This window comes from Vicia villosa, linkage group LG7 (genome assembly GCF_029867415.1).
Source record: "Vicia villosa cultivar HV-30 ecotype Madison, WI linkage group LG7, Vvil1.0, whole genome shotgun sequence".
NCBI lineage: Eukaryota > Viridiplantae > Streptophyta > Magnoliopsida > Fabales > Fabaceae > Vicia > Vicia villosa.
The window spans coordinates 80,905,733-80,921,673 of NC_081186.1; the positions used below are offsets into that span (position 1 = coordinate 80,905,733).

The 15,941-nt window shown below is 30.3% G+C and overlaps 1 protein-coding gene across 1 annotated transcript; it reads right to left on the reverse strand.

Annotated features, from left to right (window-relative positions):
- Positions 1–9,946: 9,946 nt before the first annotated feature.
- On the reverse strand, positions 9,947–11,742 carry LOC131617597 (uncharacterized). The gene is made up of 5 exons (XM_058888862.1): positions 11,558–11,742; positions 11,256–11,331; positions 10,721–10,892; positions 10,416–10,621; positions 9,947–10,329 (listed from the first exon to the last, which is right to left on the reverse strand). Exons 1-5 carry the CDS (start codon positions 11,731–11,733, stop codon positions 10,036–10,038), a joined length of 924 nt encoding a protein of 307 aa, XP_058744845.1. The 5' UTR covers positions 11,734–11,742; the 3' UTR covers positions 9,947–10,035.
- Between the last annotated feature and the right edge of the window lie 4,199 nt (positions 11,743–15,941).

The window sequence follows — 15,941 nt, forward strand, 5'->3', positions numbered from 1 at the left end:
AAAAAAAAACAATTACATAAACAACTCAAAAACAACAACTTACATTAAACAACAATTAAAAAATATTCTCCAAATAAAACTAACGCATCATTATCATTAAACATATAACATAAATTTGTTTTAAAAAAATACTAAAACTAAATCTCTAGGGTTTAATGTCTTAACAACAGGTCTCAAGTTGAACAATTGAATTAAGTTTTACTTGAACGTTAAATGCATTCAAAGAAACACCCTAAACAAGATATTGATATATTAATGTTACTATTGTATTAAAAAAAGCATAAATAATTTACAAAATGAATAACATTATATTGAAATAAAAATTTAAACCAATGTCTATCTTAATATCATGAATTAAGAAATCCATACGGAAAAAAACTAAAAAAATTGTACCTCATAAGTTATATTGTTTCTTGTTTTAACTTTGGTTACAAACTTCATATCCAAGGTGTTAGCACCAAAAATAATTGCCCAAGGTTAATAATTTTGTAAGGATTTAGGATATGGACCTATGATCCCGGCTGAAAATAATGTTAGCACACCGTGCTTTATGGCATGGAAAGATCCGACCAATAATACATCTTTAAAATGTATATTCTTTTTTGAAACACTTTCACTAATTGATACAGATAATATATCAACTTAATCTTTAATTGCATTATCAAATGTGACAAGAATAATTGCTTCATTGCATCCATCAGACCAACACACTTTATATTCGGCAATGCATACTGACGGAACTCTCCTTTTAGCCGTTTCTTATGCAAGGCCTATCATACTTTCCATACTAACCGAATTTCCTTGCACCGTTGATGTTGTATGTGTACCATGACCACTTTAATCTCTAGGAGATTCGATATCTTTTGGGCTTAAGGCATTATGGTGGTGTGGTGGATAGAACTTTGGTCCAACTATCCTACTGAAAAAGCATATACACTTATATTAGAATTGTTTGTCCCTCTCCAATCTCTATATAATAAAGTGTTTTGATATAAAATATGAGTAGGTGAATTTCATGTAATCAAAGTTACCAAAAATTGCAATATGAGATGTAGCATATAAGTCAAATATATCAAAGTTTAAGTGTTATTTTAAATTAATTTTTATGATATTAACTAAATAGAGGACATTTTATTTCCATCCAACATTCATCATTCATTTACAGTGGTGACAAATATTTTGTAACTTTAGAGAAAAAGAAACTAATGAAAAGTTAGAGAATATTACTTATTGCATCTAAAATCAGAAGCTTAGCAGGAACCCTTCCATTTGGCAGGTGGTGGACTAAACCTTTTATCATTGAAGCTTTTTGATTTCAGCCAAATTCTAGTATCAATCACTCCAACTATAACATCACTTTCATAGTTTTGTGTTTCAAGCTTTTGTGTAAAGCTAATAAAATCCCAAGATTTTGTTGTGAGGATTTATCTCTTTTCATCAGGAAAAACAAAAACAACTCCAATAAATCCTACATTATAATAATTCATAGTTAACAACTTTATAAACATTTTAAGAGTATGTAAATATTCAATAGAAAATTAGTTACTGAAACACACCTTCCATTCTATCATATTCATTTTTTGGTAGCTTCACCACAAATCCATTGAAACTACGCCCCATTAATAATAAAGTATACTCTTCGTTATCGAGTTGCTAAAATTATAGAAAAAAAGATAAGTTAAACAAGTCAAAAAATTTCTTTATTTTTTTCAAGCCATCAAAATCTTATACATCTCTGATCATATGTAATATTATTTGTAACTACTTGATTGTCAATTTTTGTTGCTAGTCTATGATATATATATATATATATATATATATATATATATATATATATATATATATATATATATATATATATATATATATATATATATATATATATATATATATATATAACATTTTATTTTACCTGAATTTATTCCAAACATATCACAACATATAAACTAGTCTTTATTTTTAAGACAAACCAAGCTTAAGCGAGGATGAGTCATCCGAAAGATTTAGATTTTAAACACTCTTATTCTTATTTAATATTCCACTATAAGTGAATAAATATTGAAAAAAATTATGTAATCTATTTGTAGTTTGATGTATCAAATAATTATATTAAATCAAGGAATAAACTTCATCAACGAAGGTATCTCTGGTATAGACGATATAAATCTGCATTATGAATCACAAAATAAATATTTATTATAACAAAAAAAAAGAACTTATTTTAACGGAATAAAATGACTAAAACATAAACTATGAAAATTATAAAAACCATCAACCATGTCTCTGCTAAGTGAACACTCGTATAACTTGAAATTTAGTTGATATTATCCATTACTTTATGTTGTTTTTAAAAGTCATGCACCGAAAAATAAATATGATATTTATTTACCTTAGTGTTAGCATCTGAGTCACATATGGGTTCATCTAAAGAAAAAATAGTAATAATTAGCGGAGGAAAACAATCATTGTTGGGATGTTCAAGGTTTTCCACATTTTTTTTTGTTATTCCTCCTCCTTTTGTATAATCTTCGCGTCCCTTTTTATAGCGTAGCCGTTTTCATCCTTTTCTCATTCTCGTTGAACTCGTTTAATCCTTTTCTTTGCATACTTATGTAATTTAACAATTTTTTTTTCAATTTGTTTAGGTTTTTAAATTTGATAAATATTTTGACATTGTTGCCAATATCAATTTCTCATGGATGTGTCAGTATTCTAAAAATTTCCGTTCATGATTCTTATTTTATGATTTTGTGTGAAGGATTCCTTCTTCTCATTGACTCAAAAGTTTCTCAACTCGCACATGTGACAAGTTTGTCAGCTGAAAGTCGAATAATCATAAATTTTACTCTTTTTAAGTTTCAATATTTAGTTTTTTTACTAGTCTCAATCTTATTTTTTATAGGTATATATATATTTTTAATTTGAATCGTTCAAACTATTTTGTTCATTTTTGAAATTTAAGTATTTTTCATGTTTTTATGGTTTATTTTGCTTTATTCAATATCTCTTAATTAGATGGTTAAAATCTATTTAATACTTCAAGTTCTTTATTCAACACTTTATTTTCAACTAATTCATTCTTGAATGCATAAAATTTAATCCTTTGAAAAATGATCAAATAATGAATAAAGTTGAACAAAAACTATAATTATTTTAGAATTCTCTATAAACCTTAGTTAGTTTAAGATATGATTCAAATACAATATATTTTTCATATGATTATTTCCAAAATCTATTTAATAGGTTATATGTTCAAAGAGTGGTTAGTGAAATAAAAAATCAACATTCTATATAATAAACTCAACTTGACGGAACAAGATGTGAGCTGCTTAAAAAATTACTAAAAAAACATAATATAAATGTCAATATCTATCTCAAACTCAATAAAAACAACCAAACTACAAATTATATATTTTCATAACTTTGAATAATAGAACAACTGAACAACAACAACAACAATTACATCAGTAACTCAAAAAACAACAACTTACATTAAACGACAACTAAAAAAAATCTCCCAATAAAACTAACGCATCATCATTAAACATATAACATAAAGTTATTTAAACAAAAACACCAAAACTAAATCTCTAGGATTTAATTTCTTAACAACAGGTCTCAAGAACAACAACAACACTAAACCTACAACATAAATCTGTTTAAACAACAACAGTATTAAGATTAAACCATATATATATATATATATATATATATATATATATATATATATATATATATATATATATATATATATATATATATATATATATACACATATATATATATATTTGTCTCCATTTATGATTTATATTTTTTAATGGAAATTCAATTTAGTTATTGTTCTGGACCGACCCAATTATCTAAATTGGGCCAATCTCCTCTTTAGCCCAAGGCACGCTAGCCCACGCGCGCTACAGCATTCCCCAGCCTGCTCCGGGCAAATATCAAACCTAATCGATCACACCGAAGCCTCGTTCTCGGTAACCGCTAGCTCGCATATTTCCAGCCTAACGCTTCGCACGGGTCCTGGGAAGTAGGAGCTTTCTCCGCATAGGATGATCCTATAAATAGCCCTCTAGCCCTAGAGCGCAAGGTAATCTTTTTCTTACCCAAAATCTCTCACTTTTTTGTACCTTGTTGTTCAACCACTTACTTTGGCATCAGAGTGCCTTACAGGTACAACCATTTTTTTCCCTTCGAACCGCTTCGGATTCCAAGCCTTCACCGTTGCTGGCCATCTGATCTGCTCGGTAAGATCAGTTATCAATTTTGAATTTTTATTAAAGAATCAAATCAATTTGTTTTTTATCATATTATTTTGTTATTACTATTTTAATTTTTTTAATAGGTGTAAATATAAAGAGTGAGGTCCAATTAATTCAAGTTTGCAAGGCCTATGTTTTTGGTCCAAGTCAAAAATTGTCAAGCAATTAAGCCCATGTCAGTTTTGAACCATAATCCGTAAGCCAAGAAAATCCATGTGGGACCACTTCAAAGGCATCTCACGTTTCAAGTTTCCCAACAAAGAGAGGTCACGTTTATCTTCATGCATTAGAAAACAAATATCTCACCAATTCAAACTTTTCATCAACCTTCAATCCTGTCCCTCCATTTCACCTTATCAAAGGTCTTGTCCAGGTTTAGGTTTATGGGGAAGGACTTGTAGCCTTATTCACAATTAAGTTATGAGTCTTCACTAGCCTTATTCACAATTAAATTATGAGTATTCACTAATAGCTCAAATAGAAGTAATAATCAAATTATGAGTATGAGGAACGCATAAAGGGAAACCAAAGGTGACACGTAGGGAGTATATATATATATATATATAGAAAATTTCTTTAGCCACTTCCCTATGGGGTCACCCCAGCGAAAATCCCAAAATACTCCTGCTTCGGAAATGAACTTCCGAAGCGCTGTTTTTTTTAAAAAATTTCCACAATTCGGAAGTGCATCTCCGAAAACACCTCATGGGGGTGTCTTCGGAGATGAACTTCCGAAAACACCTCATGAGGGGTGTCTTCGGAAATAAACTTCCGAATTATGCAGAAACTGTGTTTTTTTTAATGTTTTTTCTTAAACAACAGTCTCGCATTTTAATTAAACGCAAACGCCAAATAAAATAAGCAACAGATAAACTGAAAATACTAATATGATAAATCCTATCCAAAAACACTGTGCGAAAGATACAATCCGAAATCAAAACAAAACAAAACAAAACACGTCAAACAAAACAAAAACACGTTATTCTGCCCGACGAGCGTTACAAAATACACATCAAACAAGAAGAAAAATATGTTATTCTGCCCGACGAGCGAACTCCTCCGAATGAAGATACTGATACCAATCCTCATCCCACTCAGTCTCAGAACCATCAGCATCAACCACGACTCTCACGCCAGATAGTTGAGCTTGAGCATCCGGGCCCCGGGCCCCTTGGGAACGAGAAGTAGAGCCGGTCGAAACCTTCTTCTTCTCCTTCACCTCCTTCACTCTGCGAGAGCACGAGGTTGAAGAACCCTTTTTTCCCTTAGCGCCACCCATTCCTGCGTAAAAATGAAGAAATAAAGGTCCATGAGACCTCCTTTTATAAAAGAAGAAAGGGGACAAAAACGCTTGGGAAACGGACAAGTCATTAAAGAACAAAGACGTTGGAAACCAGCGACACGCCGTCAAAGAAGTCAGAACGCATGCACACAAACTTCAAAGAAACAGGCACAATAAACAAAGGCGTTAAAAATAAAGTACTTGCAAATTAAAACGGACACTCCCTACCCTGTCTAGCCGACGCAGTCTGGGTCTCCCTACCCTGTCTGATGTGTGCTGGTTGGTTGCCTGACATGTTCCTGTAAACAATTGAAATCGATTAATATGCGAGACAAAATAAAAAACTAAAAAATTTGAACTTCTGATACAATTCGGAAGTTCATTTCCGAAAACTAGGATGGAGGTGTTTTCGGAAATGAACTTCCGAAACATCCCTGCGATGGAGTTTTCTGAAACTTCCATGGCAAACCCCAAAATCAAACATAAAACCAATTCAAAAAGCTTCTAAACAACCTAAATACTACTAACAACCAGTCCATATATCATTTATGCAATTGAAACCCTAAATAAAATGCATTTGAATAATGAATCTAACAAATTTAAAACTTACAAATTGAGTGATTTGTGGGCTTTTGAATGTTGTATAGCAATGTGATTGGAGCCTTGATGCAGCCTTGGAAGTGTGTTTGCACAAATTTTCGCCTTTGCTTGTTTTTGATTTGAGTTAGGGTAAATGAATGGGGGAGGGGAAGTGTTTTGATAAATCTGCAGAACGCGCAGTATTTCGGAAGTTCATTTCCGAAATGATGTTTTCGGAAATGAACTTCCGAAATAAGATAATTTTTCCAAAAAAAAAGGCGTTTTCGGAGATGCATCTCCGAAAACACATTTTTCTTGCATTTCGGAAATACATTTCCGAAGTCAGGGGTAGTATGGGGTTTTCACCAGAGGTGGACTAGAAGGTAGGGAGGTTGGCAAAGAAATTATATATATATATATATATATATATATATATATATATATATATATATATATATATATATATATATATATATATATATATATATATATATATATATATATATATATATATATATAATGTAGAAATGTAGGGACCATTTGGTCGGTGATCGCGAAAGACTAGCTTGCATGGAATGTGGTTGAGGGAAAAATCGTTTTGATTTATAATGACATTGCTTCAAAGAATTGAGAACTAAGAAAACGTAGGGGACCTTTTGGGCCATAGTCTCTTCAAATTAAGCCCAATTTTAAAAAAAATTTCATTGCATCTTTATTCCTTCTCTCATATCTTTGCCAATATGTAAAAAATATTTTATATTTTTTAAAGATACATCTTTAGATGCACCAAATCTTTTTTAATTAAAATTTAGTTAAGAGATATATCTCTGAATTTTTTTTAATTTAGTTCGAAGATGTATCTCCAAAAATACACTAGAAAAAACAGTACAGAATTGCATCCTTTATATGTGCAGACAAAAATAAATTACTGCTAATAAGATAACCATAACCGCCACATAGTTTATGGCGTTTTCATTTCCCTCCTACAAATAAAAATTGATTAATTTTATTTGAACTTCAAAAAAAATTCACACTACGAAGTGAATAACACATAACAATAATGCTATTTATACACCAAAGTGTACACCTACGCCGTATGTACGGACGTCACTGTTCATGTACGGACGATACTATTCACCGTTCGTACATGAACAGTGCAATATTATATTAATTATTTTTTTTTTACATTTTTTTTTTAATTTTTTTTATGTTTTTTTAAAAAATATTTGACAATACCTGCGGATTTATTTCCGGATTTACCTACGGATTTGATAATACCTGCGAATTTTACTTGCGGATTTACCTACGGATTTGACAATACCTGCGGATTTATTTGCAGATTTACCTACGAATTTGACAATACCTGCGGATTTACTTGCGAATTTACATACGAATTTAGGTAAATTCGCAGGTAATTTCAGATGCAGGTAAATCCAGAAGTAAATCTGCAGGTATTGTCAAATATTTTTTTTAAAAATAAAAAAAAAATATTTAAAAAAAGAAATAAAAAACATAAAAAAATATTAATATAATATTGCACTGTTCATGTACTGACGGTGAATAGTACCGTCCGTGCATGAACAGTGCCGTCTATACATACACCAATACGGTGTAGGTGTACACTTTAGTGTACACATAGAATTGCTGTAACACATAATGACACAGTACATTTAAATGGTATACACATTGACACCAACAAAAACATCCTAAAGATTTAAAGGTAGAGAATACTACTCATTCAGTTAGTTATTAAACCATTCATGCACAGGAAAACCCAACAATCTCTTCAAATCATTCATGTTTCAAATAACAAAATTGTTATAAACATTTATACTAGTGGATGTCCATCCCTCTTCTTATTCTTCATCTTCCTATTCCACTTTAATGTACTTAATTTCCTACATCCCTTGGGTCCTATAAATAAGACTCATGTTACAATGTAAAGTTCATCCTTGATAAGAATATAATACTATGATGGTTGTTCTCTTCTCTTCCTTTCTTTTGATCTCTATATAGTTTCATTTAGTTTATAATACGTTATCAGCACGACGCTCTCAGGTATGATTTGGAGGAGATTATTGTTTTTATTTTTTTATGATATTCAGTAAATATAATCATATTAGGACATTTAAAATTTTGTAATTTTATTAATCAATGTTTTTTTTTTGTAATTTTATGGTTAAGATTATGTAATTTTATTGTAATTTTATTTATCATAGAATTGATGTATGTTAAAGAATATTATATAAAAAAAATATTCTCAGGTAGCAACTCAACTTTAAGTAAGATGGGTTGATGTTGTTGAGGTTGTGGATAACACATGTGGCTTTACAATGATTCCAATTTTGATGGATAATGCACAAATAAATTTAATTGTGTCAAAGGATTAAAAGCATGAAAGAATTATTTTTGTTTATTCGGTGAAACAAACCATAGCAGCAACATCATCTAATCATGCAGAACTTTTAGCATTACATGAGGCAAGTCGAGAATGTGTTTGGTTGAGATCCTTAATTCAGCACATCAAGAATACTTGTGGTTTATCTTTTGAAAAATTAAATACAACGATCATATATGAAGATAATACCGCATGTATCGCTCAATTGAAAGATGGTTACATTAAAGGAGACCGGACAAAACACATTTCCCCAAAGTTCTTCTTTACTCATGATCTCCAAAAGAACGGTGATATAAGCATCCAACAAATCTGTTCATGTGATAACCTTGCAGACCTTTTCACAAAGTCACTCCCAAGCAGAATTTTTAATCAACTAGTACACAAGATTGGTCTTCATCGAAGAAATGACTGTTCAACTGAGGGGGGGAAATGAAAGGATATTGTACTCTTTTTCCTTCACTAGATTTTTTCCCACTGGGTTTTTTCTAGTAAGGTTTTAACGAGGCATATCCTCAATGGACATCCAAGGGGGAGTGTTATAAACATTTATACTAGTGGATGTCCATCCCTCTTCTTATTCTTCATCTTCCTATTCCACTTTAATGTACTTAATTTCCTACATCCCTTGGGTCCTATAAATAAGACTCATGTTACAATGTAAAGTTCATCCTTGATAAGAATATAATACTATGATGGTTGTTCTCTTCTCTTCCTATCTTTAATTTGATCTCTATATAGTTTTATTTAGTTTATAATAAAAATGAAATTATATATATTGGGTTAATATAGGAATGAGAAAAATTCGGCGATGTAACTTCCACAAAAACACGAGTCTAGTCCAATATTATTTTGGGTCACATTTGCTTAACTATCAACTGCTAAAAGAGAGTTTTGATAAAATTTAATAATCTTAATCAAGGCTCTTTGATTTGGGTTTTAAAACATATGTACACATAAATTATGATATATAATTTGAGAGACTCTAGAAAAAAAAACTTATCTTAGTATATTTTCAATTTTTTTTTGAAAACAACTTATGACTTGTATGAAAACAGGTGAAGCTGAAAATATAGTACAAAATAAGTTGAGGAATGAAAATCATTCAAAATGAAGCAAGTGAAAAGTCTGCAATACAACAAGTATGATGCTGACCTATAAAACTAAATTGGATTTTGTTAAAAATTTGTAAGGAGTTTGTGAGCTTTGATGACTGGTTAAACTTGGTGACACCGGAGAAGATACCGGTACAAGGCTCATTTGATACCATGTTAGAATCTTGAATATTTACCATGATTCTCTTGAGATCTATGAGATCAATGAGATGAATCTGAATTAGAATAGTACAGCAAAATAAACAACACTTCTTTATATACATTTGGTTTATATACATACTAGTGCAAACATTAGTTGCTGCTGTTTCAAAACAATATATACATAGAAGCTTAGCGTTAGATGCATAGGCAAAGCATTGCCTCAAAAACCAAAAAAGATTTACCGAATAACTAGTATAGTCATTTGGATTCTTCAGTTGGTATCACTGTTGGTAAATCTACCCAACGATAAGCATCCAAATCACATAGGAAGAAGCAGGGATCCATTGATGTTTTTTCTGTAATCTTAAAAGCCATGTCCACTGCTGCATTGTTACCATAAGAGTAATTTGCTCGAGGCTGCGGAGTTACACAGTAGTAATCACCATAAATACTAGGCATCTTTTCTTTCCCCTTAAGATCTTTAGTGGTCTTATGTTTATTATTGTCAATGATCATTGCTTCCTTTAGCTTCTTGCTTTCCTCCACATATGGCTACATGAAAAAGTATTTAAAAGTGGTAACTTCAAAACAAAAACATTAAACCTTTGGACAATGTTGTCTCTATTTCATTTTTGTACCTGTTTATCAATGACTGACAAATTATTCCATCCTTTGACAGCCGCGTGCAGGATTGCTTTGCCATATATGTCCTGACGACAAGCTTTTAATCGGGCACATTCGTGCTTGAGGAATATTTGATATCCATTAGCTCCCCTTGGAACACCTCGCGACTTCTTCTTTTCTTTGTCATTGGAGGGTGCTTGTAGAAGCCCTTCATGTAATGCTGCATTTGTAAAAAATATGTGTTGGAACCTTACTAATTTCAATTTAATATAAAAAAGAAACAAGTTAAAATAAGCAGAAATTAATCTTTTAGTTTAACCTATAGTGGTGTCAGTTGTAGTTTGAGTTGCTCGAAACCGGTAGAAGTAAATTTTCTCAAATTTGTATAGAAGATTTGCATAGAGCTTTTTAATTTGAGATGGTAACTTTGCATTGCTTCCTTCCAGTTTTAGAGCTGAAACAACTTCACCCCATTGCTTTTGTTTACCAACCTGGAAACGTTCAATTGAATCAATCCATTCATTTTTATCATCCAAGACAAATAATTCATATTTGGATTTAGATATGAATCATGCAGTTATATGAGAAATGAACATATGAATAAATAGAATCATATGAAGGGTTTTAAGAAACTGTTTGAAACCGTGATAACAGCCAGGAAAAAACCAAAACGGTTTCAACAGGTGGGCAGGTGCCGATACCGAAATCAGTATCACCATTTTTATATTAAAGAAAAAATTGAAGTAATTTGCAATAATCGTACCAACTGAAATTGCAAAAGCCTTTACACGACCGTAGTAACGTTACCACGGCGGTTTTAAAAAACTTGATTATTTATATAACTTGACAAGTACCTGTTTATAACCTCCTCTTCTAACAACCTCCAAGTAAAACTTGAACAAGTTGAAGGATGTTTCTCGGACATTTAAACTGTCAAGTTGAATGGAAACATACATGAGTGATTTTTTATACTAAACATATAAAGAACAACAATAACAAACCATTTCAGTTATGCGATTTCGGTAGCGACCGAAGTCCTCAATAGAAAGAAAGAAAGCACGAAAGAGAAAAAAGACATGAGTTTTATGCATGCATGCAATTTTTAGGTTAAGAGAAGTAAAGAAAATGGCAAGAATATGTATTCAGAAACACTGACATGAGAGTGAGTCCAGAGGAGTTTAACAAGTCGGTGAGTTTGACATAGAAAGTCTCTATCTCTTCCGGAAAACAGTATTGTTTCTCTCCGTCGCCGGACACTTCAACAATGGTGTGTTGAGTTTGTGGCTGGGATGATGGAACTATCATCTTCACCACCTCATCATTGCATTCCATGTTCTGGTGGACTTGTTGAAATGGAGAAAGTGTATTAACTTTCACACACTGGAAAACTAAAATCATACATGAACTTGTTCTTCGGTTGACACCTATGCACACTCCTCCATACACGCGTCAGTTTTTTTGTAATGCTAACGAGTGCCCGAGACACCAGTTAAGAGTTTAAAATGGTATATTTTGTTTATTAAATACTTTTATTAAATGAAGTGAAAATTAAAATAATTGACTATTGTAAACATAAAAGGTTTATTTTTCTTAAAAACACTTGTATTCAATGCATTGCAAATTTAAATAATTGATTTAATTAAAGAATATTTTCTATATTTGAAATTCTTAACCCGTACCCAGAAGAAAAACCATATCATTATTTTATGAGATGAAAACAACCGTGAGAATATAACTTGAATTTCATAGAGCTTGATAAGAGCTAATTGAGTGTAGTTTGATGATAGGTCATAGTATGTTATTTATTTGATTAGAATAGAGAAAATTAAAATTAGGAAATGATATATTTTAAAAACTAAAATAAAACAAATTAGTATTTGAACTCGTGCATATCCACTAAAATTTAATTACTTAAATAGAATATGAAATTCACAAATCTATAAATAATTTTATATTATTGACATGTAAGGCGTGAAATTTTTAATGAATAATAATTTACAGCATTATCTTATTATATATTTATATGAGTAAACAATTGAAATTTTTATGCAAATAACATTTTCAAATAAAATTTCATAATAACCACCTTTTCCACATATTTTTCAAACTAATGTACTCTTAAACAAAAAATTGAAACATAGAGATGTTGTCAAATGAATTGACGCTTTCATTTAAAAAATAGGTTAAATACACTTTTTTATTCCTTAAGTTTATCATGAGTTTCATTCTGGTCTCTTATCTTTAAAAAGTTTCATTCTAGTCCCTTATCTTTAAAAAGTTCTAAAGTGGTTCTTTAATTGTTCAAAAAAGTCACCGTCCAATTTTTTTTAATAGCGTCAACTAGGCTAACTATACCCTTTTTGATCCCTTAAGTTTAACTTTTTGGTCCCTTAAGTTTAACACGGGTCCATTCTGTTCCCTTATCTTTAAAAAGTTCCAAAATGGTCCTTTAATTATTCAAAAAGGTCTCCGTCCAATTTTTGTTAACGGCGTGGCGCTGAGTCATAGGACTTCATCTTCAAGTTCATTAAAATTCTGAAAAAACAGTCTAAAACTTTTGTCAAGATTTGAATCCAACCCAATTAGCTTATAAGCAATAACCATTTTCCACTACACCACTTCACATTTTCTGTTCATAGTTTCATTCAATTTTCTTATCTATATTATTATTATTATTATTATTATTATTATTATTAATATTATTATTATTATTATTATTACTTTTATCACAATTATTATTATTATTACTATTATTATTACTATTATTATTACTATTATTAATATTATTATTATTATTATTATTATTAGTTTTTTCTATAATTTTTTTGCAACTTTCCAATATATATATATATATATATATATATATATATATATATATATATATATATATATATATATATATATATATATATTATGTCCGATTTATTTTTTTATTTCCTTTGAATTGAATGGTTATAATATTAAACACTAAAAATCCTAAACTTTTCATCTTCTCTCCCTAATAATGTGGCTTCTAAACATGACGTAAACAAGGGGACAACTTCTCTACCCATCGCATATCCTTCAACTCAACAGACTCTCCAGAAACCAAAATTCAATTGTTTCGAGAAAAAACGATGGTTTTCAAATTCCCCAATTGTATCTTATCTCCATTAAAGCTCACCATTTTTCCATAAACCCTACTATCAACGACATTATTTCACCCTATATATTCAACTTTTCTCTCTCCAACACTTCACTCTCTCCCTCTCTTAAAAATGTCTCCCATAACTGCAGCTCAATGTGTCCTTCTACTCATTCTGCTTTAATCTAAACCTTTAGATTCTTCTAATGACAAGAGAGAGTGAGAGAGAGAAAGGAAAAGGTAAAAAGAATATAAGCCACTTTATTTAAATTCAATGGTCAAACATTGCACATGAGAGGTGGCTGGAGACAAAAGGCATGAGGAGATCCATATCTCCTATAACTACTCTCCTAACCATTTTCTTCCTCACCACATCTCTCCAAATTCAAGCTTCTGTTTACAAACACAAAATCAAAAAAATTTCCGTCAAAGGCAACGCCTTTGTCGTCCATGGCGGCAGCGAAGGAGTTACTCATCTTCCCTCAATGAATCTTCCATCTCTTCAGTCCCCGACTCTTTCAAAGGTAACACCTTTATACTCATCTTTTCAGTGCAGTAGATTATAAGCTGATTATTTTACATTTTGTGAAGAGTAGCATTTATGAAGAGTAGCATTTTTTCATCAATCATAAATTTTTTTGGACTTATGCAGGCTGGAAAAAGAATTTGTTATCAATCATCGGCAAATTAATATTTGTTCTTTTATTCCGTTTTTAAGCTGATCAACTTTTCATAACAAAGAAGACTAGGAAGAGACTTGGTGTGGGAACTAATATGCACCCACCAGCTACCTTGCTTGGTCAAGACAGGGACTGTCAAGAGTTACTCATTTGGTGTCTTTGCAGCAAAGCTGACAACATATAATATTAATTTTAAGTTAGTTTTTTATATGAAGAATAAGCACTTGGGTGTTATTCGACCAACAGTGGCAAAATTTAGAATTTTTTTCAATACAAAATTTCATTAATATAGATGGGTATTGTGTATAGATTAGAAGATTGCAGTCAAGTTGCTTGAGTTCTCTATAAAAAAAATTAAGGCTATGTTTGAGAGTTTGGAGGGGAGGGGAGGGGAGGGGAAGGCTTCCAAAAATGAAATTTTAAAAAAATATAGAAAAATATTTGACATTTTTTGAAAAAATGATTTTGTTTAGAATGATAAAAGAGTCATTATCATTACTAAATTTTTAATTTTCACAATATTATAACAACCTAAAAGATATTTGGAAAATTTATTTAAACCCTTCAAAATCCTCCAAAACTCTCATTCAATACAATTTTTGAGTTCCCCCATTTTATGGGGTTTTTGTTGTTATTAATAAACTCAAACCCTCCAAAACCCTCCAACCCAAAATCCTTTTAACCTTTTCACCAAATTCTTCCTATTTTCCAAAGCCCTCTCCTCCCTTCCACTCCAAACTCCCAAACATAGCCTAAAAGATTGATGTCATATCTAATTTTTTGTTCTATATTGAAAAGGTTGTTGATTCCACAACTAATGTCTAAGAGAAGCACGAGTTTTGTTTTGATGTTGTTATTGATGAGAAAACCAACTCTGAAAATACTAGCTTACTTGTTGAATGACATTGAATATTTTCAAAAAAATAATTAAGTCAATACCCGACACAATCACACACAACGTGTATTTATTCAATGCATTGAAAACTATGTGATATTTGATTTTATTTAGACATTGAATGTTGTTTAGTTGAATTGATAATTTTCTATTGCATTTAAAATAAGTAAAATCTCATGTTCTTCCTATTTTATTTTATTTTGTAGGAAATGCAGTTTACAATTTTTGTTTCATTTTAAAGAATTATTGTTGGCACTTATCTTACTATTGTCACAACCTACACTTCACATAGTACATAGATATATTTATCTATTTAGTTTAGACTTCTCTTACTATTGTCACATCCTACATTTCACATAGTAGATAGATATATTTATCTATTTAGTTTAGACACAAGCCACATAGCATAGGCCATGTAAATGCCAAGTACCAATGAATGAGATTAATGAGAATAATGATAAATAAGAATTAATGTGATTATTGGTAAATCAAAATTAATGAAATTTAATAATATTAATTTTATTAAATACAAAAACTATAATTAAAGAAGGAATTGATTCCATAACTTTTTATATAAAGCAAGGTTGTTCTATCCAATAAAATTAAATCAATATAAATCTTTATTTAATACCATAATCAAATATTTTAGTATAAACTAAAAATAATAATTTTCGTAATCATACACTTTATCGAACTAAAAACCTAACACATAATTGGAATGGATGTTTTTAATTTTTTTTTTGTAATTTAGCATTAATTCAAATATTTTTTTTATTTAAATTTTATAAAATTATATCAAATAATTTAGATATTTAAATGCGTTTTTTTTAACATATACTTC

Excerpts from the sequence above, each read along its gene's own strand:
- LOC131617597 (XM_058888862.1), bottom strand. The coding sequence starts at position 11,733 with ATGGAATGCAATGATGAGGTGGTGAAGATGATAGTTCCATCATCCCAG. Across the intron at positions 10,622-10,720 it reads TACAACTGACACCACTATAG|CATTACATGAAGGGCTTCTA; the intron begins GTTAAACTAAAA and ends TTACAAATGCAG. Across the intron at positions 10,330-10,415 it reads TGTCAGTCATTGATAAACAG|CCATATGTGGAGGAAAGCAA; the intron begins GTACAAAAATGA and ends TTTTTCATGTAG.